The sequence below is a fragment of the Haliaeetus leucocephalus genome, unplaced genomic scaffold, assembly GCF_000737465.1.
Source record: "Haliaeetus leucocephalus isolate CR32 unplaced genomic scaffold, Haliaeetus_leucocephalus-4.0 Scaffold351, whole genome shotgun sequence".
Taxonomy (NCBI): domain Eukaryota; kingdom Metazoa; phylum Chordata; class Aves; order Accipitriformes; family Accipitridae; genus Haliaeetus; species Haliaeetus leucocephalus.
The window spans coordinates 5288129-5311781 of record NW_010972787.1 but is presented as its reverse complement, the minus strand read 5'-3'; the positions used below and the strand labels follow the sequence as shown (position 1 = coordinate 5311781).

General features: G+C 40.7%; 2 protein-coding genes across 6 annotated transcripts in view; one reads left to right on the top strand and one right to left on the bottom strand.

Annotated features, from left to right (window-relative positions):
- Positions 1-5462: 5462 nt before the first annotated feature.
- Positions 5463-21295, top strand: SLC46A3 (solute carrier family 46, member 3). 4 transcript variants are annotated; one of them, XM_010572695.1, is made up of 6 exons: positions 5722-5810; positions 6714-6966; positions 11103-11976; positions 12398-12481; positions 13907-14063; positions 15647-21295. In XM_010572695.1, exons 2-6 carry the CDS (start codon positions 6883-6885, stop codon positions 15732-15734), a joined length of 1287 nt encoding a protein of 428 aa, XP_010570997.1. In that variant the 5' UTR covers positions 5722-5810; positions 6714-6882; the 3' UTR covers positions 15735-21295. The 4 variants fall into 4 exon arrangements, with proteins under 4 accessions (XP_010570999.1, XP_010570996.1, XP_010570997.1 ...); XM_010572694.1 differs by lacking the exon at positions 6714-6966 and having other exon boundaries at positions 5487-5810; XM_010572696.1 differs by lacking the exons at positions 5722-5810; positions 6714-6966 and adding an exon at positions 6999-7246.
- POMP (proteasome maturation protein) overlaps positions 20775-23653 on the bottom strand; it is a 9924-nt gene continuing 7045 nt past the window's right edge. The window contains exons 5-6 of one of the 2 annotated variants that reach the window (XM_010572699.1): positions 22968-23061; positions 20775-21292 (exon numbers count right to left, since the gene is read on the bottom strand). In XM_010572699.1, coding sequence (XP_010571001.1) covers positions 21225-21292; positions 22968-23061 — 162 coding nt within the window. In that variant the 3' untranslated portion in view covers positions 20775-21224. Of the gene's footprint in view, positions 21293-21367; positions 21810-22967; positions 23062-23653 lie in introns of those variants that run through there. The other variant, XM_010572700.1, reaches the window with a different exon arrangement.

The window sequence follows — 23653 nt, the reverse complement described above, 5'->3', positions numbered from 1 at the left end:
GTTCCCCCTGTGAGACCAGTTGGGTTTTTTGCCCGAGAATCTAAAACTGGAAAAAGCACATGAGATCAGCTATGCCCAGTCTGGGGTACAGGCACAGTCTCACTCACTCTAGTTCAAACTCCTCCAAGTGATGCAGTCTTTGTCACTGGTCTCAGAGACTGTGCTGGGCTGCTCAGCCTCAAGCCTGATGCACGGTCCCCTGGAAGGACAGCAGCAAATCTCCCACTGGCTTTGAAAGATGAGAACAACTCATCATCTGTCACCACCAGGAAGTCTTCCTGATGGTACTCAGCTTAAATAACTTGTACCCTAAAGAGACTTCATTCTGCTTACCGGTCTTGGTGAAGCTCACCAAAATGCTGCTGCTTGAGGGTGATGGCAGATGATAAGACCTCAGCTCTGAAAAGGGAATGCAGCTGGCCAGTCCCACCAACTCACTAGGAGTGAAAAACACTTTTCTTTAGCAAACTGAAAAAGCACTTTGCTTTAGCAAAATTTTAAGAGCAGATAAAATTTAACAGCATCTGCAACAGAACAGCATGTGACTCAGACGCAGCCACTCCAGCCCTGCCTCAGCTGCTTACTTTCAGTTCCTCATTTTAAGGAATTGTTTACATTAAGTATTAAAAATGAAAAAATTAAAAAGGGAAAGGAAGGAAAGAAACACACTGTTTCAGATTAAAACATTCTTCTATGCCTTTGTCCACTTCTGCAAATGGGTGAAGTGGAATACAGACCAAAGGGAGCAGCACTTTGCTGAGTCACAGTAACCAGGAATATCTCCAGCCTGCTGCTGATCATCCCCACCCAATAAACAGCTTCGCAGGGAGGGGACAGAGGGTGGCAGGCAGGACAGCATTACCATTAGTTATTTTTCAAAGTGGTTTTGCAAAGTAAGACCAAGGTGCTAAATTGGAGTTGTAAAACAGCTCAGCAGAAATTCTGTGTTAAGCAATGCAGTCAGACTAACACAACTTAAATCACCTATCTACAGTGAAGAACTATCATATGTCTAGTACATAAATGTAATTGAAAACAAAACAGGAAGAAAAAAACCAAAATAAAAACCCCCACAAACACAACCAAGCAGGTGCATAAAATAAATTTCAAATCCTTGAGAAGCCTGAAAGCCAGCCACAGCAGGTCTAATAGCTCCTTGTAGCTTTGTTTTGGACTGAACAAAACCACAACAGGCTGCCCACATAAGCTTGCACTTGAACCCAGCTCCCAGTGAAGGGAGCTGTGAACTTCTCCTCTGCTAAGTCATCTAAACAGAAAAGCCACCAAGACGAAGGGCTTTTAATGGAAATATCTAAATCTGAGATACGAAATAATCAGAGACGAGCACTGAGGACTTGCAAATACATAAGAGGAAAATAGCTGAAAAGCAAAAATATTGAATAAATCACACCATTTAGAAATGGCTGCTGTTATGTGGTGTGCGTGATGAGAGGCCAGCAAGAACATCAGTTCTGTTAAGGTCATCTAATTCAGAGAAAATAAATATATCTTGATGCCTTACACGTCAGGACACAAATTTTCAACACAGTACTTAAGAACAGTATTAAGTACCATATGGCATGGAGACTACAGTCAGAAGTAGTGCTCATGCTGTGACAGAGGGGTTCAGAACAACACCCCATTTTCAGCAACGCTGGGTCGGTGGGATGTCCTTGCCCATACCTTTCAAGCACCTTCTTCCACACCAGATGAACTTAGTCACATTGTTTCAAATATTCTGGGCTGCAAAAAGACAAAACTGTTATTATTTATGATTATCTGTGGCTTTCAGTTACCCCATGGGGCCAAAGGAGACTCAGACCAAATGCTACACAGCATGGACGGGGCCAGTCGGAGATGAGAGTGCTGAAGGCGTGAGCCTCTCTGCACTACCTGGGCTGCAGGTCAGTGAGCACTTGCTGGGGCAGATGCTTTTAGCTGTGTAAACAGTCAAAGATCAGAGATGCCATTTTAGGCCCTGAAAATCAGTGATGATCTGCACTGAATGAAAATTAGTGATATGAAACCAGCATGGGTTTTCTCTCTGTTGGATGACTGTAACAGTCTCTCCCTGTCTCTTTTTATAAAAGAGGTACTTCAAAACTGTGTGGTTGGATTTGTTGCACAAATTTTCCTTATCATGTTTTCTTTCAGTCTTATATTTAAATCTTCATTACTACTCTCTGTTGTCAGGGCTTGCATTCAAGCTTCAGCAATCAACTCAGTTATACTGAAACAAAACAAATAGTTACATCTAAACCTAGACAAGCCTCTGCAGAATTATGCAGCTTATTCTATTCTCCTTTCCCCCAGCGGTAGCATTTGGAGAACTTCCTTCATGTATCTCCATTGGCCATGCTCATGGGCAAGATGCAGGGTACGCAAGGTTTCTGCAGAACTGCATTTTGTATAAAGTCAACTCTCTGCAGGAAGTATGCTTCTCTCTTCCCTCTTTAGTTTCTTTTTTTAATTTGTGTTAACCATCGTTATCAAGATAGCCGTTAAAACATGAGTTGAATAGAAGTAGATATGGTACTTCTTACTGTCACTCTGTAATCCACAAATGATTTGTAGAAGGCTAAGGTTCTCCATGATCTCAGTAGATTGTTAAAATGGAAAATTAAAGTCACCTCAATTTTAAAAAGTACTTAAATTCTTAGAAGGCAATTAAAATCATGTTTTACATGGCAATATTATTTATTAAAGCACTACTCATCTTTTCAGCAAGAAATGTGACTATCCAGACTATCCAAAAAATTAAAAATTGCTCTTTTGTTTGCAGCAACAAAGTTGTCTGAGAATGCAATCGTAGCAATCACTGAATGCCAAGATCTTGCCACGTAAATCAAGAATAATTCCTTGAAGTGCAGGAGGCTTTGAAGATTTCTGTCGCTGAAGGTAACATGTCTTTGCCCTTAGACCAGTGCTGGTGGGATCTCTCAAAAGTCTCCTAATGTCCTGAAGGTTGAACTTCATTACAAGTCACCTTTTCTCCATGCCCTGACACACAAGCAATATATCACCTTCAAAGATCAGTAATCTGTTTGTTTTTTAAGATTTTTTTATGGAAAACCTAGCAAGCGCTCCCAGAAAGCCTGACCTCCACAATGAATACACATGCTCTTTCAATTCTTCACACATTGAGGATGTCAGTAAACAAACAATACAAACTGCAAAGCTGCAGCCACTACAGGCCTGTGACCTTCGTGAAGTCTGTTCACCGGCATATCACTCAAATTTGGGCCAATGTGAATATTGGTGATAGGGGAGAGAGGACGCTAGTTTGCCATGTATTCTGTTATTTGGAAATGTTTAACTGCAAAGGATAAGCATCACCTGGCTAAGTCTGATCTTAAAAGTTCAATCACATCTATTGCTTTTAGTTCCCCTTGCGGGGGGGGACTGGGAACAAGGGAGGGCCAAGTCTGTTCCAGTGCACCTGCGTGTGGGGTATATGTTACCTGTCAGCACTAGAAGATACTCATGAGCAGGCTTCAAACTGTTGGACTAAGATAATCAGGTGCTTAGAGGCGCCCAGCTCGTGATGCAGCATTGCCTTCAGCATTGGTGAGGCCACAACTTTGCTGGAGCCACTTGGCTCTACAAAACCAAGCCCAAACTTGAACACAGCTACTGGAAGGACAGGAGTGGAGGACCTCTCCAGAGCGCAGAGCCAGAGCTTCGCTCCTTGGTGTGGGTAAGGCTGTGCTGAAGGGACTGCTAGCTAAAAAGAGTTTTGCCCAGCAACCTGGGCTGCACTCAGACACCATGAACGACGTGCTCTTGAGCACAGATGGACATAGCAAGAGACCTAATGGGGCTCTGGACAATATCCTTCTGTGGAACATAAACCTCCCACAGGCTTAAAATCCCTTCTTCGCTACATCCAAATAAATGTTAACGGCTGGCTGAGTGACCTGAACAGCCCCTCTCGTCTAGCAGCCTGTTCATGTGTAACCCTCACATGATTGTTTTTGCTTTACCTTGTGACAAACAAAATACTGTCACAGGGTGAGTCAGACTTTGGACCTGGATAGGTCAAGGAGAAGGACAATACTCTCTACAGTTGATCTCAGGCCAGAGGTGCCCTTTTTTTTAATCTCTGTCTGTGTGTCTCTGTGAGCAGGCCTATCTGCCAGACCAAATGAGTTCACCATCCGAAGTAAATGATCAAGGCCACCAAGCTTCTACATTGGGCTGATCCTATGCTAAGAGACACATGACAGGCCAGTGTTGTCCCTAAATTTGGGACTGAATGACATGTCACATGCCAGTGAAACAAATTCAAGCCTTATTTGAGATCATATGACCCACGTTACAGTTAATCGAGTTTCAAATCAGTTTATGAAGGAACTGAATATTCATGAAGTTATTAAATCACACTTCTTAGGAGAAAAAATACACCAGGCAACCTTTGAAGTTTTGATGTGCTTTTAGCAAATACGACTTTTTGCAATATATGTAGCTGAAAAGCAGTCTTTAAGACTGAAAGGAGGTCCTTTGGGACTCCCAACTGTGTCACCTCTCCTTGTACCACACCTGCAAGGAGCCAGAATCATTACTCAGTGTCTTAAGATGACAGCGCACCGAAGAGAAATAAGAGAGCAGGGGTACTGCGGTGTCTGTCCCGCAGCACCCTACCTCAAAGCAGAGACAAACCAGTATCCGTAACCCATCGAGCAGCCATGGCTTCTGTAGTTTGTGCAAGAAAAACACATCCCGAAGTTTTACAGCTCCGATGCCAGGGCGTGCTCCCTCCGTTGCGTACATCCAGGTGGGCAGAGGTCCCGTCTGAAGAGCACAACCGTGGATCTGCACCAGCGTGAGCTCTCTCGTCGAACCGAAGCGTGTGCCGCAGCAGCTGTCCCAACGCAGAGACAGGCCACCAGCTACGTCGGACTCGATCGGAATGAGAGGCATCAACCCCAGAGCAGCTGGTGGCTCACGAATGTTGCTCTTACACACCCTGACAAGTCAGCGGCACGTGGAAAGGGAGCAGCTATACCAAAACCTCTACATCATGTCAGTCGAGAGCCGAAAACACGGCAGCACAGAGCAGAAACAACCCCCGGGCAGGTGGGTTTAAACGGTGTAAAACGAGGCCAGAGGCCGGTGGGAAAGATCCTCTTTGCGCAACCGGCCGAAACAAACCCTCCGAGCGTTTGGCAGGCTGCTGCTCGGCGGGTGAAATCAGGAAACTGCTGATTTGTCCCGATTTCTAGCAGCAACGCCGCAGAAACTGTGTGTGGGTATGAACACCGCGGGGAGGGGGAGGCCGTTCTCCCGCCCTGAGGCGACGGCCGCCCGCAGGCCGCGGCGGAGGCCGCGTCCCCTCGTCCCGCTTCCCTCCTCCTCGGCCCGGCCAGGCCGCGAGGGGCTGAGGGAGAGCGGGGCGAGATGGCGGCGGCCGCCTTCGTCCCCTCAGCGCTGGGCGGGACGCGAACGGGCGGGCGGGAGGGAGGGACGACGAGACTCCCCCGCTGAGGGACGGGGCCGCCCGCCTCGTCCCGCCTCCCGCTGTCAGGCCCCGCCGGCATTGCGCGACCTCCGCCGGGGGCCTGGGGCGGAGGAGAGCGGGCGGGCGGGAGGGAGCAGCGCCCGCGGGGCACAGCCGGACCATGAGGAAGGTTTTGTGCGTGGAGCCCGTCATTTTCATCTACATGTTCGCGTCTTCCTTGACCAGCCCGCTGGTGCAGCAGTTCATCTACCGGCGGCTGTGGGAGGAGGAGTACAACTCCACTTTCGTCAGCGACAGCAACGCCAGTGCCTGCGAGCAGAATAAAAGCAGCCCGGCTTACATCAAGCAGAAGGTAAGGGCCTTGGGGGGGGAGGAAAAAGTGATAATTGTAAATAAACTTGCAGCCAGGAGGTGCTGTCTCTCCTTTTATATAACGTTACTTAACCTTCTGCGTACGGAAGAGCCCTAGTTCTGTAACCTGCTGTCTCATGGCTCCTGTAGGTCGCTGTCGTGCTTTAGGGGCAAAGGTTTGGCTCCGGGAAGGTGCTGAGGTAAATTCAGATTTTAGCGCGAGCCGGGAATCTTCTGGGAGGATTGGGCCCAAATTGGCGTTGGGCTGAGGTGACAGCGGGTACCACTGAAGTGCCGGTGACGGTTCTGCATGTGGTCATGAGCCATCAGTTGTCTTTCTGACTTTTAGTGTTCTTTGTAACTACGCAGAGTTCAGCAAATGTCCTGCAGTTTTCAGGAATAGGATCTACTTTAGAATACATTTATTTCAGAGGAATTACAAGAATGAAGGAGGGAGGAGATTGAAATAAAACTTTTTCTAATTTTATAATGTGAAAAAGAATTGCACAGTCAAATATAATTGATGGTTTACCATTCAGAGTGCTAGTCTGCCTTGCTGAAATACAAAGACATCAAGATGACAGCATCCCGTGGTCAATTACATTTTTTAGCACTTTTTCATTGTTCAGCATGCTGGATAGCTAGTTGTTGATTGGAATCTCTTCTAATGCAGTTTTAATGCTACACTTAAGCAGAGCTAACTATGGGCTGCCAGCAGAAGAGATGATCATACTCCCATTTTCCATTCCCTTCTCCCCCTGTGGCTCCCCCCCCCACGTGTTGTATCTCGCAATTCTGCAGTTGGAGGTTACAGTTTGGATTTGACTGGGGCACTCATTCAACAGAATGCTCGTCTCTTTTTTTGTGTTTGTTGCTTTTTAAGTGTTGTTTTTTTCTGAAGCAGTGCACTGCTCTGACACACTCTGTGGCCATGGGATTGCTGTATCTCACGTGGGAATGGCAGAGGGAACACATTTCCAGAAGAGGTACAATAGAACCATCCTTGGCAACAACAACTGGCAGTTAGGTTGGATCAAGTGGAACATGAAACCACTGTAGGGTCAGAAGAGTAGATGACTCAGACTGTAAATTACATGGAAGACAGAGTTATATTACATGGAAACAGTCAGCTGGCATTCCCCTATGCTGCTGAAAAGGTGGCACTTGAAAATTTTTGCTCACGTCCCAGATGTGCTGTGTATGCACAAGACTAATCACCTGCGCTTATCTGCCTCATTTGTTGTTTATAAAATAAATTTTTTAATGGTACGTGCTTCCATTGAAGATGATCAAAGAAATAATTTAGGATTTTTAGTGTGGAGTAGGTTCTTCCTCATGTGACAGAAGCCAGTCTTAGTAGAAAGGATGTGAAAGTAAAAAGGGTCAATAGAATCGTAGTCCAGCATGCCTTCTGGGCTAACCCATCAGCTGAGGAAGGTAATGTATGCTACCCATTGGAATTGATTTGGAGATAATAACCAATTATTGTCTGAGTAATGCTTGTACGTCACTCCCCCAAAGTGTTTTCTTTAGAATTAGCTCCTCGTTTGGTGCTATGTGGGGGCATTTTGTTGTATAGAATGAGCAACTCTAAGAAAACCACATATGGTTCATACAGTTCTAATCGCAGAGCCCATCAAGAAACCTACATTTCACAAACATTTCTGCACTTTGCATTTCCTAGACCCCCCCCCCCAAATTCAACCCGATTTTCACATTGCGATCACCTATGAGTCAGGATATAAAACTTCATATTTCTTTTTGCAAAACACTGAAGCAGAGTGCTTAATTTCAGTTGGAGTTTAGATAGCGTCTCTCGTGGTGGTGAATTCACACATTACAGGTTGTTTGGCATAAAGGTTACAAAGTATTATTAGCTTGATATTTGAGAACATAAACCCTTCAAGACAGTAGCTGAATAATGGCCAACAGAACTTCCTTGTTTCCCTTTCCTGCCAAATTTCCATTCCCTCCATTTCAATGATTGCCAGCAGGGCATGAGCTTTTGAACAATTATCCTCTTGTCTGGATGTCTTGCTTGCATTCTGATACCACACTTGTTGCCACAGTATAAGAATGTAAAATGCTCTAAACACCCATTAATTTCAGTGGAACCCAGTCTCTGTGCTGAGTAATAAATAGTCTTGTGTGTGGGCCAAAGAGTAGATCCAGTAACTCAGGCCCAAGCCCTTTGCTGAGGGTATGTGAAGCAGGTATTCTGGGTTTTCCAAGACCATCCTAACTGACGTATGTTTACAGATGTTGTAAATGTGTGTAACAAAATTTGTTACAAATTATTGTAAAAAATAAATAAATAACCCCCCCCCTCCTGTCAGGAGTGTTCCAACAGGCCCTGTTTGGCATTAACTTTTAGAAGAATGCCTCCGTTAATAGTTGATTTAGTTGAATAGTTGATTAAGTCCTTCCATTCTGAGAATGGAGAAGCTTTATACTAATCTCACCTGTTTGAAAGCAAAATGTACAAGGAAATTGAAGGCAAAAATCACTTGGAGCCTGCAAAAAAAGTAGAATATAGATAGTCTTTGCAGCATTTAGATTAATTATTTCTTACAATTTGAAGGAAATTAGTCATTTTATAATGAAATGAGTTCAAAGGTAATTTGAATACAAGCTGAAGCATTCCAATCACTGACTTGGATAATGGGGGTTTTTTAGCTCAGAAAGAGCTATATTGTTAATCATTAAACATTATTTATTATCCAGGTTATATATTATCCAATCCATGCATTTTCCTTTGCTACTCAATAATATTTTTTAATGTTATGAGCCCGTCAGTTTATCATGTCCTGTATGTTGTTCAGCCTCAGGCGCTACACTTCTCTCTTAATTTAATCCTTATGTAAGTGAATTGCTGCTTCATTGTCATTCTTCTAATTTTTAAATCTGTGATTTTAAGAACTCTTTGTGTCCACCATGAGTATTTTTTCAGAGTAGAGTGAATTTGCAGATTAAAAAACTAGACCTTTCTCTTCAAATGTATGTAGTTCCACTGATTATTTAATAGAGTTACATGATTTTAAAGCAGCTTAAGGTTTGACCTATCATTTTCTATGTTCCTTTCCCTTGACTTTATAAAAACATAAAGTAGGCAGTTGAGTGCCTTACACTCTAAATGGAGTTTTCCTGTACTTCTGTCTTTTAGTCTTCTTGTCAGTAGATAGCAAGTCATTTATGTCAGCAAGGTTATGGTTATTTGCGGTATCTGGATGTGTAGCTGTGTTCTTTATGTTGCGCAACTACTTCCAGAACAATGAAACGCAAGTCTTTGCTGTTTTATTCCTTCAGTTTTACACTTCATTATGGTTTGGCAGTAATATTTATATTGTATGGTTAATGTGGGTTAAGATGATGTATAATAACATTTAGTTTTATTTCTAATGTATTAGAATTTCTTTGATGCTCATGTCTTTGAACATGATAATCCCAGCAAAGAAGCAATGCCTGCAACTACATAGAGTTCTCTTTGTCAGCAGGGGAGGAGTTAAAGGTCAGAATGTAATTTTCCATCTCAGTTTGTTCAGTCTTCATGGTTTTGACCCTTCCAGGGTGACAACAGTGCTGGCCACTGGACAGGACATCATGAATCCTAAGGTAGTCAGACACCACAAGGGAAGAGAGAAAAGACTCCAGAGTGCTGGGGATCTTGAGGGCTTTCCTTGAGGGCCTCAGGATCAGTTGAATTTTCCTCTTGCAATAAAACTTGCTATCTTGTAAACAAAGGAAGAGATTGAACTAGAAACTCATGGTCTTTGCCTGTAAGTATAAACATGAATTTATAAAGCATTCAGCAGCTTTTAAAATTGCCCAGAGTACATTCCTGGAAATTCTAGGGTTTTTTCATCTTTTGGATACTACTCAGTGGGGATTATGTTCGCTACAGAGGAAACACCTGAAACGTGGATTATAGATGGCTTGAATATAGGCTGAGAATGGCTTGGGAAGACTTACACAGCTGTGCCTGCTACTGATTGAAGAGTGCAACCCCTGCCCAAGTCAGTGTGATACCTCAGAAAACTTGAAGAGAACTTTCAGTGTGACTTTAGTCTCTGCATCTGAAAGTTTATCTTATAAAGGGTTGAATGAAGTTATTTCCTTTTCCCCTGCTGCTCTCCTGTCTGATCAGGTGGTTGTCTTTGAAAAGGCTGTCGCGGCTGCTGTCTGTCTAGCCTGCATCAATATATTAAATGCAAAATCTGAATTAGCTTGTTGACTGTCATTTAGCAGCTGGCTTCATAACAAGATAGTCTTTTTTTTTAATTGGCTTTTCTTTAGTTCTTTTTTTCCACAGCCATTCATGTTCTATTAACCTGACTGTTGTTTTTCAGCTACATTTGATTTTTATGCTTCTGTTAAAAAGAACTCAGAAATTTTTCCCATAATGGGTGTTTACAGTTTATTGTAGCGTTAGCTGCTGCTCCTTATGTGAGTACCTGCTGTAGTGTATCTATGGAGACATCACTGATTTGGGCAGTTTCTGAACTCGGAGCTTTCCAGTGTTTTAAAAATCAGTTAGTTCACATATCTGTGAGTCAGTATAATTTTTAATGCTGTGTTTCACATTTTTATTGTTATTATTATTATTAACATTGTACATTGGGATGTCAGAGCAAATACTGATCTGTTTACTTGCACAATGTGCTAGTCAGTGAGTTGTTTCTTGTAACCCTCTCAGTAGGATTATTTGGGAGGAAATATGATCTCCTGTGAGTAGGGAGCATAGGGTGCCTTCCTCAATGGAAGACTGTTTTACTACTGATTTCCAAGAGATTAAAATAGGCCCAGTGTCCTTTTGCCATACACTGTACTGAAGGAGATACTTAGAGTATAAGCACCAGCTCTTGTAAATGTATGTTCAAAAGAAGTGTTCTCTTGTCTCCATTGAAACTTCTCTGTCAAGAGTACTAGTAAGACTGTATTTTAAGAAGTAAGTTCTGGCTTAAAATGTAACAGAGGATGTTTGAGGAATATGAAAGTTAAAATTACAAAAGTGCGAGTCTTTGAATATGCAATCCCTTTGCATTAGTGATTACTGTAATATAATGCATTCTTATAAACATACAGTAATGTATTTTATTATAGCGTAATATAATTTCATATAATCTTATAAAATGATAATGTATCATCATGTTTTATAATAATAGAATTTATAATCTATAAACATGCCCTGTGCTATACATTATATTACATACTAATCTATTAACATAGATTATGTATTTTTTTTTTTTTACAATGTATTATAGTATCTACAATTATTTTTCTTTTCTCTTTGCAGGAAGTTCAAGAAAAAGCCTCTATTTTTAATATGCAGTTGGACTTAACTGGGGCAGTTCCCAGCCTTATAGTTGCCTTTGTCATTGTAGCTAATGGGGATCGCCAGGGACGCAAAAGGTCTTTAGTTTTACCATCAACGGGAGCTTTGATTGCTGATATTTGCCTCACTGTAATAGCGTATTTTTCCTTGTCCCTCTCTATCCTATTTGCGGTTGCATTTGTTACTGGACTGTTTGGGAGTATGGCAACTTTCCTTGGAGGAGGCTTTGCTTTTATAGCAGATGTGTGTCACGATGAGAAGCAGAAAACAACACGAATAGCTGTGGTGGATTTGATTTTTGGAGTTGTATCTGGATTGGCAGGGCTGTCATCTGGCTACTTTCTAAGAGGAATAGGCTTTACATGGACATTTGTGACAGCATCTCTGCTTCATGTCATTAATATTATCTATATTATATTTTTTCTGGAAGATACAGTAGGCGTGTCTGAATTCCAGCATGAGGCACCAGTATCCTGTAAAGAACTTCTTAGAGAGACATTTTGTGGCGTGTACATGCTTTTTAAAACTGCCCCTTATAAAAAGAGAATTTTGATAATTGTGTTACTTTTTATATTTATGACTTATTTGTTTACTATGGTTGGTGGGAGTTCGCTTTTTACACTGTATGAACTGGATGAGCCACTCTGCTGGAATGAAGTATACATTGGATATGGAGCAGCTGCATTCACTTCTGTTTCTCTGACCAGTTTTTTAGGAGTTTACTTATTTTCTAAATGTCTCAAAGACATTTATATTGTCTTTATCGGGATATTTTCTTACATTGGAGGAATGGTCATGGCTGCCTTCGCTAAAACTACCCTGCTCATGTTTTTAGGTGAGTTCTGAATCAATTGTTCCATGGTCAACAATATATATGAAAATACTGCTATGTTATCTGTAGTGAGTGCAGTTGGTAGGTAGTGGACATAGCATCTTGAAAGGGCCATGGAGAGGTAAAGTACACAAGGTTGGTCAGACTGATGTAGGCGTTAATTAAAAGATGAAGTGTGTGGACAGAGGACAGAATTACTTGCTTATTATTTGGTTTTAGTGCCATACAGATATATTGGATTTATTAATTTCTCTGTGCTTAGATAATTGTGTCTCAGTGTGCTTCTAGTTTGACTTTTCTATTGCCTTTTACTATATGGGGAACTGAGCATTCAAAAGTATATGACTAATTCATTTGCAATGTATTTGTAAAACCCTGGATTTTTATTACTTCAGTGTCTCATGACTGATTCCTTGCTTCACAGTAAGAGTGCCATCTTTGCTCTGCTTTATGCCTATTCCTGTTCTCCGATCCATGCTGTCAAAAGTGGTTCTCACTGGTGAACAGGGTGAGTAGAATTTGTTTTTAAACAATACAATAATATGATATGTCAGAACAGAGATGCACCAAGATTACTTTTAAACAAACAGATATGTATTGGTATTTTAAGACTGCTTTTCTTTCAAGTTCCATATAATATGGCCCTGTGTCATGATTGATATTAATGGTTTTTATTCTGAATTTAATATAAAAAACATTGTGTTTAAAAACTACTGCAAGTTTCAACCTTCAAAGGAGATCTGCTCTATAAATAAAAACCATGGGGAACTTAAAGCAGAGGAATGCTCAGGTTCTATACAGATGTGATTTCAGAAGTGCGTCTACATTCACAAGATGATGAGATGCAGAGAAAGATCTATTTCTGTTATTTAGTCAATGTCACACTTAATAATTTAGAAAGGTAAGCAGTAGGTGGTCAACCTTCAAAGCACTTGAAAACAATTAGACTTGGATCTTGAGCTATGTACCTGGCTTCATGGGTACTTAAACATGTCCCAAAAGATATAAGATAACTACTTCTGAAAGTCCTTTCCTTATGGAACACAGAAAAAAGCATGTCACGCCTCAAAATGTGGCTCTAGTATCCCATATTTTGCTATTGGGGAGCATATACTTTCTAGAAGCATTCTCCTGAGTTGTTTGGCTTTATTTTTTTAAAGACATTATTTATACACTAAACCAAAGATCTCTTTGTACTAAACTATGCTAACATACACCTCTGTTCTTGCAGTTTCTTGGCATTCTTCAGGGTTTGGCTACTTGAGTAGTTTGATGCAGGAATCAGGTTGCCTCTAGTCATCCTTTTCTGCTAACCTATTGTGATTTTGTTTATGGTCCCATGAATATGAATGCGGCTTGGGAAAATGTGTTCAACAAGACAGTGATGGGATAGACTGCCACCCCAATGGGTAGTTCAGTGCAAAAAATGTTGTTTCTTTTCTTTCAAAAATGGGAAGGAGATGGTTATGTGCTGAACCAGCAGTCTTTGTTGGATCAGAGCCTTTTCCACATGTAAGAGTGAAGATTAGAGAAGGAAGAAACAAGAAAAGGAAGACTGATAATCGAGAGGAGAATTGGAAGGGGTAAAGAATGGAGATGTGCAGAACTTGGTTATTGAGGATGAACAGTTTGAACTTCATGTGATAAGCAGATTCAAGAAAATAGGTACAGTGACAGAACAGTAGCAAGGAAAAATAGTTTCCATCAGCAAAATGTTTTTTTTTGTTTTATTTCATTTAAAAACTGAGTCTTTTGCAGAAAGACAATTCCATAGCAATGACATACGATACTTGTGTGCTTGTTAATTGCATACCTGCTAAAAACTGTAGATAGATAGATAGATCTTTCAAAACAAATTTTAAAACTTCAGTACTTTGAAGGCGTTTTGGTTTTATTTTGTTTTGTTTGTAATTTATCCATTTGTTTTTGGCAGGTGCTGTGTTTGCTTGTATTGCCTGTTTAGAAGTTGTGACCGGCACTATTTCACTTTCAGTTTTTAATATTCTCTATGCAGCTACTGTTGCATGGTTTTCAGGCTTTAGCTTCCTCCTATCAGCAGGCCTTTGTCTAATTCCGCTGGCTGTGCTATGGTAAGTACAGATCAGGAGGATGCTTCTGACTGCTTTGCCAGTAATTTCTGTTTTGATATGAGTTGAAGCTGAATGGTTTAGTGCAGTAGTTCTCAAACTTGAGTACTTTCTAGTGTGCTCTAGTAGCTCTAGTTTTACATTTCTTCTCTCTTCAACACCTACCCCCCTACACCTTTGCTGGAGATTTCCCATTCTGGCCCTGATCCAGCTACCTCCCCTTAGCCCCGTGCCATGAACTTGTCATCTAATTCCCCCAAACTGAAATCTGCCCTGAATGTACTAGTAGTGGGATACACCATACCCTTGACTGCAAGTGTCTGTGCCTTCCCTTGGTTTGAGACCTTTCCACATGTCCCTGAGGAAAGCCTTTGACAAAGTACAAAAGTAGCAGATCACTTGAAAGGCATGAGCTTAGTTTTGCAGTCTGAGCTCTTCTAGATGCTAATGAGGGTTGTAAACATCACCAATCATGCAGTGAATTTAATGGAAAATTATCTGTCCCAGCCTATGGTCATGTGTACCTTTTGACCCAGTACCATCAAAATCTGTAAAAGATCTGCACTAACTTTAAGCCCCATATGAATAAACCTCTAGACATGTTTAAAAAATATGCATCTGTAGCATTTGCATCTAATCATATCTAGTGACCACCTAGTAATACTGACAGTGAAAGGTCATTACTCATGACTATTCACAAAAGCAAAGTTTACTTTACATTATTTCCAATATAAATTGTGGGTTTTTAGGGTGCTGGAACATCGATCTAAATGACAGAAGGATCACTTTTTATTAGAAACATTTAAATTCGGGGGGAGGAGAAGCTGTTTTTCTGAAGAGGGTGGTAGTCTTGCTGGAGACTTCTATCTTTTTTCTAATGCTTAGACTTTACCTCAGTCACCTTTTATCTCTGTATCAGCTGCATTTTAAGTTTTAGATAGGCAGTGATAATGCTGTAGATATATAACATTTCACATAATTTCAAGTCTGTGCATGCCTGACTACAGTGTTTTACACAGTCTATTCAGAGAAGCTGCACTAGTCATAACTTAAGACTAAGGTAGTGATGGGTCTCAGACCTGAGGGAATTGAAGCAAATAGGTCTTGTGCTGAGCGTGGAGAATACTTTTCAGTAAAGTAATAAAAAAGTGAGGAATTCAGTTAGATTAACAAAGGCCCAGTAAATACTTGTGGTTTATTGAATATTAGTTTTAGTTTAGTTCACTGCTGTATGGCAGAGAAAGTTTCTGTTAAAAAAGCACTCTACCCTCTGCAAAAGGCAACAGATATTTACCATCAATTAGTCTATCCTACAATCAGGACTGTAGTCCATCATCACCATAAATTTCTGGAAGTAATTTTTCTTTTCCTTCTGTCATTAGCGTCCCGGATATCCCACCCTTGGAACAAGCTTTCTCTAAAACCTTTTAGAGTGTCATGCAGTGTTACTATTTGAGACCAGTCGACAGCTTTGTGCCACAGAAGATGGCTGTAACAGAGCTAGCGGATGTGTTTGTTGGTGCTGAATCAGCATGCTATACGTAACTATCTCAGCTAAAGATACCCGTCTTATCTGTGTCTTACAGCTGGCTTCTGTGCACAAGCTGGAATGGGGAGGACTTGGCTCTGCTTGTACCTGAAGAAGTATCCAGCATAGAGAGCACTGACAGTTGAACAAAGGATTCACCTACCTGGGTTTTCTAACCTGACATGCAGTGGCAGAGACCATTATGTCATACAGAGACCATAGAGATAACACAACAGTTGCAGATGCAATCTCAAAGTGGCCCTGCAGCAATAAGCACTAAATTGGTAGCACTCTTTATCCAGTCTCTTATTTAGCACATGAATAAAGCTAGCTCTTATACTTCACTATGCAAATAGGCTGGCAATGGAGATTTTAATGCTGCTTTCAGCATGAAGAAAAAAATAAGATAGGATGATACCCTTTCTCAAGTTTGAGAATGTCAGCTGTGTATTGTGATACATCTTGTATCATTCTAAGCAGGGCGACAGAGATAAGCTTATCAACTCAGAGGGTGCTGGCAATTCCACTGAAGCCAGTGGAGCTCATGCCAGCTGAGGATGCGGTCCACTGTGTACATCTTAGAAGGCCTGTCTTAATGGTGAAGACCCCAAAGCTGTCTAAAATTACTAAACTAAATGGTAGTTTTTTCAGAAAGCAACTAAACTGGAGGCAGTACTTGCACCTGCTTTAAGTAGACTTACTGCTCTGCAGTTAGCAGAGACCGTTTGTATAAGTAAGTTTAATGTATGATGTGTGGACCTTGCCTGTGACTTAGTTCTTAAAAGGGATTTTCACACAGAACTGTCATACTTAGAAAATTTCCAGCTTGCAGAGTGTGAAGTTATGCCTATGCCTACATTTTGCAGAGGCCACATTGCACATTTATTTTTATTGTTTTCCATATATTAGGGACTGCAGATAGACACCTCTATTTTTTGTCCCATAGATACTTGTTTTGTAGTTAAGTTGGCTGTACTGAGCTTAAATGTTTCTTCTAGTTAAAGGCTGTAATAGCATTTCTTTTCAGTGGGTCTTTGATTGTTTTTTAACAACACTGAAATGAGGTGACCAAATCTGAATCATGCATCTGATCATCTTGCAGTGAATGCAGCATAATTTATAAGCACTTGAACAGCACTTCTCATCTTCAAAGCACTTTACAAATGCTGTTAAGAACCTCCTTCCATAATAGATATTATCCTCCCTGTTGCACAGAGAGAGAAATTAACAGAGAGGACAAGTGACTTGCCCAGGGCCACAGTGCAAACTGGTGACGCTGCCAAACTTAGAAATCAGTTTCTACATTGACTCTTTACCTTTTTGCTTGAGATCTTTAAGTAGAAATTATCCAGAGTATTAGCTTCTGGAATGCACAGCACAGCAGAAGTGTAAAGATAACACCACGTTAAGGACCACTTCCATGTGTTTTTTTCAGAGGAAGTTTGACAGTCAATACTGTTCTGATCCCTGAAAGTACAGGTAGGTTGTACCTGACTCTCTTCCCCCAGAACAGATTAGGTAGAGAAATCAAAATAAAGTGGTTGACATTTACAGACGGAAGACTCTAGGAAAGCAACTACAATATGGGAACTGACTTCACATGCACACTGCATAGGATAAAAATAAAGACGGACATAGTATATGCTGTATAAAATTCTCTGCTTACAGCAATTAATATCCATCACATGAACAGAGTACTCTTCAGAGCTTCTCAGTGGCACTCCACCAAAAAAATTAGTACTACATCATGATACTATTGTTTGAATGACAGCATTGTTTCCAAGCTATATATCATGATCACCAAGAAGTTTGAAAGAGGGTTCAAATAAGGTAAAGGAGAGTTTACCCTACCCAGGAGACTGTCACTGGTGGAAACAGTGCTGTTTATCCAGGACAGGGGCAATGAATATTTACACAGCTAGTAACTATAGCCAGCTCTTACACTTCTGTCCTGAACTACCAAGGCTGATTTTGACAATTAAAGATCATTACCTTTTCCCAGCTAGTTTAGACACTGGCCAGTAAATAAAAGCGCTTAACTCTCCTCCCTTGAGGTGCCCAAGTTGCTGCCAACTTGTTGGAGAAGCGAGCAGTTTTACAATAATCAGTGGGTCCACAAAATAATGAGTGTTTGTAGAGAGATTAAGAAAACACTGATGTAAAGGATTTCAGCACAAAGATTACATTGTCCTCCTTGCCTCTTGATTATGCAGTTATGTAAGGCTTTATGAAATTAACTATTTCGCACAAAACTGCCTGGAAAATGTAAAGCAAATGAAGAAGGGGTGTGTGCCTTCGCTTTCCCTTCAATGCACACATCTGCTGGCACTTGTAAGGCGGCAACAAAGCAAGCCAGTTCTGCAGTGGCGTTGTGTCGGTCCAAACGAGAACAAGCACGTAACCTTCAGGAATGGCTTTGTTGTGGTTTGATTTTGCTGTACAAAGTACTTGCTGTTTACAAATGATTTCTGGTAGATGCAGCATTTAGAACTGGCTGTAAGTTTAGGTCAAAACACATGAAGGATATGAACTATCTTTTTAAAGTGCCTAGCACGGTGCAAGCTGAGGAAACCAGGTACTAATATGCTTCACATTATCAAATGAAAATCTTCAAAGTTTATAATAGTTGCTCTATTTGTATATAAATGCAAATTATTTTGACAGAAACTAATAATGAAGTTTGTTTTTTTAAACTCTATGTTGAAGTTCTTGCCTTGTTTTTTGACAAATGGCCAACAGGATTACTGGTGGAGGACCGTTTATGTAAACGGAAGCAGCAGCACTATGGTATCATCTATTTTTTGTGGTCATAACAAACAAACAGCAGTGCAGGTAGATGTGCTTTTGCCCCCCTCCTGCGCTTGGGGAGAGGAAAGATTGCTGCCCAGAACATCAGCACCAAGAGGAGGTGGGGAATTGCAGAGCAGGGACAACACTGCTGCTTGCAAGAAGTCAGCACGGTGGGGGCTTGTGTTGCACCTATTAGACCAGCAGATCCATAAGTGCCTTCCTCCCCTCGCCCAGGTTGGGTCCAACGTGAGACCAAGGCTGGCTCTGTCCCAGCTCCACTTGCCAGCACACCTCACTTGGCTCACCTCCGTGGGTTGCTACTTGCCAGGGGGCTTGTAGAAACAGGGAGAAGGGGCTGGGCCAGGAAGACCAGTCCCCACCCCAACCCACTGCAACACCACATAAGTGTCACCCTTCCTTTTTATCTCAAAACCTCTTTGCCTCAGTCCTGTTCGACTCCCATTACTTTATTAACCGCATAAATTCTTGCACAGGCCATACCATTTGCTTTCCAGCCTGGCTAACCCCTAAGATCAGCTTCCTTACAGACATAACGAACAATACAACTTCCTTGCTTTGAATATGGCTTGACCTCACCCAAGTTTGTAATAAAGTATACTAATTGTTGAACAAAACCACCTAGAAATTGCATCCAGCCTCCTCATCTGTGTCCAGTCTTCACTGCACTGATGACAAAGTGTACTAAGTTACTTGTCTTAATGTAGTTTTGCTCAGATACAATAGCATCCATCTTTCAACTAACACCAGGAAAGGCCAACTAGCTAGATACACTGAGGCAGGGAGCTGTAAGGTACCAGTAACTGTGTAGAACTGTGGGATGGCTCCCTGTTTTCTGGAACAGGGCTAGTAGGAAGGCAGACCTGAAAATCCTCTTAAAAATCCATGCCCATTCCTTAATTTGTCCCAGACCTGGCAAAGTAATCCCTCAGCCCTCCTGGCCTGAGCCTAAAGCAACATAAAGCCTACTGAACTCTAACCTTGCTTTATAGCAATAGTTTACTTTTGCTTTATGCAAAACTGCCAAGAAACTTGTCAATTATAAAATAGCAGTCAATTCTGATGTTTAGTAAAGTATATCAGCTCAAAGCAAGACCAGGACAGCTATGGAAAACAAAATAGTGTTTAGGTCTACGCTTGCACATTTGATTTGTCCTATGTATAACTTCACTAAGGCAAAAAATACGAAGGAAAGAGGTTATATTTCATAGCACAAGCCTCTAATCTCTGCAACTCTCAAGTGAAAAACAATTTTAGAAGCTTCACTCTTTAAATGAAACAAGTTTAAATATAAAAACAAACCACCAGTAAAGTGTCTCGTACTGTGCCATCTCAATGTTTTTAATTTGCTGCAATGTTTTGCAAGAGATGCACATAAAAGCACTGTAAAATTTACAGGACAGAAGCTAGAAGCTTTTGTCTACGTGGATAGGGAGTTTGGGGCAGCTTTAAGCACACTGAAAAGCACAAGAGATGTTTGGGATTGTGAAAAGAGGTTTACAGCAATATTTCTGCTAAAATTATCTACAACAGAACACTAAGCGCACTTAGCAGTTTAAACAAGTCATTCAAACCTGCTGAATAAAGACAGTTCCTGGCTTAGAAATACTGTTTCAGGCTCTCCACATATGACAAGAGATGACATCTTTTGAACCACAGACATTTTTTTCCTCTTGATACACCACATCATACTAGCTGCCTTGCAGGGTTTATATGTGATACATGCACATGTATGAAATCAGGAAATAGTTGTTATAACCCTGAATTTAATAACACACACACCCCTGCCCCGCTTAAGCGAACAAAAAAACCTTTCATTGGCCTGCTCCTTTAAAAGGTGTATTTAAGTATAGGTCTCATTCTCCCTTAATTAAGATCTGGTTTTGGTAAACCCACAAAACATTATTTCTGTATTTGTCATGTAGTACCGCTGTATCTTCATGTTCTCACTGCAGCAGCTTTATTCGGTACTATCCTAATTAGGCACTGCATTCCTTCTGAATACTTAAATACCTAGATCTAGGAATGCTCTTTTGGATTACGTTCCCACATGGATTTTAAAGCACTTCTTTAAACTCCAAGTGGAACTTGCTTCTACTTCCAGAAACCAGAATATCCTCTCAGGGACACAGATGAAAAAAATCCAGACCTTTAACTGCCTTCTTACAGCAATACTTCCAATTCTACACAAAAGCTTAATGGCTCACTCATGAACAACTGTCAACGGGGGGGGGATAAAATGTATGTAGCAGGATTCCAGTGGCAGTGTAGAAGTTAAAGATCTTCAAAGATATTGCAAGAAAAAGGAACAACACTGTTTGTGTTGTGGATAAGAGATTCTTGATTTATGATTAAATATATTTTGGAACGCAGCAGCATTTATAGCAAACCTTTATTCAATAGTTTAAAAAGTGTATGGAAATTTTCATGAACAAAGAGTTACTCAATGGAAAATACCTTCTTTTCCCCCTTAAAAAGTTCCTCTGCAAGAACATCCATTAAATGCATTTACCTACAGTAATCAGTTTTAAAATGCATGGGTATTTTTGGATTTCTTGTATACATATATAGCATTTCCATAGTTAAGAAGCTACTGTCCTGAGCAGTGTATGAAGAGACATTATTTAAACTACCTAGTTACAAGACATTTATGTAATTGACAACAAGCACAGAACAATTTAGACTTTAAACATTTAATGCGCCTTGTCATCAAGGAAGGCAAATGATAACTATAGGACTGCTTAACACTGTGAGTGTCAATTTAGTATCATGTATTTAAATCTGCAGTATAAAGACACGCACAAAACATTCTTGCAGAGTACGTTTTGTTACAATAAACCAAGCTTGTATTCCATCATCATGTGTGGTTCTCCCATAACCTCACTCTGTGAAGGATCTGCAAAAAAAAAGTTGACAGCATGAGGCTTTTATGAAGCTACAGAGACCAACAGTAACTATGAACATGACCTTTTTTTTTTCTTCCATTCTAATGCTTAGTGCAACAGTTACTTGACTGATTTTTGACAGTGTTGCACAGTGCAGGTCTGTAACTCCTAAGTCTCTATCCAAAGCAATGATGAGATAACAAATACATCTACAGTGGAACAGTGTTTCATAAGGACACCCCCCCCACACACACTTCAAGTAAAACCATCAGTTCTACATAAGCACAGTCTCCTACAGCCCGAATCTTAAGGCTGGTTGAGTTTTGTGTTTAAGAAAACTCAAGTCTGACTGAAGCTCTTTTCCCCATCGGTGCCCCACATCTCTTTCCAATGCAACTTCTCTGCACAATAGGAGCTCATGCTCCTCCCTTCTGTTAGTTGGGACATATTCATGGTTTCTCTTCTCCACCTAACCGCCTAGTTTCACAGACTTTCTATGCCCTTAAATCTCTCTGAGATTCCTCCATTCTGTAAAAGTATGGTTGATGTTAACCACTGTACTCAAAGGTTAATCAAGGAATGTGCAGAGCACACAAGAGATACCAATACTGACAGTATGAACTTCATTTCCATACAAAAAATAAAAATTAAAAATAAAGAAAAAAATCAAGGCCAGAAAGAAGGTTGTGACTGCACTTTGGAAGAAACAGACCTTTCTTGATGGGTGTATTGGAGTGTTTTCCTTCCATAAATAAGGCATATTAATGCCTTTGATTCCTCCAGAGACACCAAAATTATCTAATCTAGCCCCAGCTGATAAATAGAAACTTAACCAAAACCACTTTTACATACTCACTCCTCAGCACTCTATAATATGTAACAGCTTGTTGTGAGCAATGGTAAATAACCAAATTCCTATAAATCATGTTTGACATTGCTCTACCCCCTGAATCACAATAACCTAAGATTCCTTCCCTTGCTCCCTGTAAATCCATCCCAGAAAATAATCCCAGATGTACCTCATGCCTCTAGAATCCCACTTACTCCTCCATTATTTCCAGTTTCCTACCTCCCTGGGTCCTTCCATTCTCCAATCCCACCTCAAAATACCCTCTGCCGCCTTCCATGTCCTTAACTACCAGCTAGAAAGAAATAATTTTTTTCAAACTATTTTTCCAGGTTTATTCTATTCCACACATACTAACTGTCAGTCAGTAGCCCACCACACAACTGCAAACTGGTGAGTTAATTTGAGGGACCCTTCCCCCTGCCACATCTCTGGTTCATTAGTTCAGTATCTCTCCTCTAGACTTTCTTTCTTTTTAAGTATAGAACTTAAAAAAACTTTGCATCTTTGTAACCTCCACCTGTCAAAATCTGTACAAGTAGTTCAAAGGTTTCTGGGGAAACAGGCATACAATCTAAGTGCATAATCTTCTACTCCTTTAGAAACCCAGCCTACAAGCAAATACTGCCTTACTCAATATTTCAGAATAATTTCTGCACAAATAGCAGCTGAACAACATTTATTTCTCCTTCCCCTAGTGCTTCTTTGCCTTCAGGAATTCAATTTTTTCTTTGTATTTTGTGCGTTTAATTCTCTTATTCCGTAGAGGCAAAGAACTTCGCAGTTCCCAAATATTACTTTTAAATGTTCCCATAACATTCAAAACAGAATGTATTTACCATTAAGGATATCCTCAAAACCGATGCATTCATCATTTCCCCTCAGAGTATCCAGTGCTATGTTTGAGCTGTGAAGAAATGGGAGACGCTGGGCCTGTAAAAAGACAACAAGAGTTCAAGTTTCTGCAAGTCTGAAATTGAGGGGGTTTACATTTAGATTTCTCAGTCTGAAGTGACTGAGAAAAGCAACAGGTAAAGTTACTTCTTCCTTCAAAAACAATGATGAATGGTGTAGTTTAAAGAAAAAAAAAAGTAGGGCTTTTTCTCCTCTGTTATCACATAAAGCTGGGGAGGCTCACTGCAAAAAACACATCTACAACCTGAGGTCAGTACTGGGTGACTGACGTATACTGCAGTGTCTGGAAACTATATTCTAAGTTTTCCTACATCTCCAATGCAAGTCAGGAATGTAAGTGAAAGAGCTATATTGATTTTCACATCTAAACACAATCCTCCTTGCAATTAATCTAAATCATAATTATTTCTCTGATCCCCACCAATTCTTAAGCTTCAAGTCCACTCCCACTTACTTTCAACACTCTCTTCTGTACCCTTCACTGACAGTGTTACAGAAACATTTCAAGTGGTACACACAGCATTCAGATCCTGAACATTCCAAGAATAGCATATCTGTATGTGCTGGTTTTGGCTGGGTGTCGTGGTTTAACCCCAGCCAGCAACTAAGC

Excerpts from the sequence above, each read along its gene's own strand:
- SLC46A3 (XM_010572694.1), top strand. The coding sequence starts at position 5,619 with ATGAGGAAGGTTTTGTGCGTGGAGCCCGTCATTTTCATCTACATGTTC. Across the intron at positions 5,811-11,102 it reads CGGCTTACATCAAGCAGAAG|GAAGTTCAAGAAAAAGCCTC; the intron begins GTAAGGGCCTTG and ends TTCTCTTTGCAG. Across the intron at positions 12,482-13,906 it reads GGTTCTCACTGGTGAACAGG|GTGCTGTGTTTGCTTGTATT; the intron begins GTGAGTAGAATT and ends TGTTTTTGGCAG.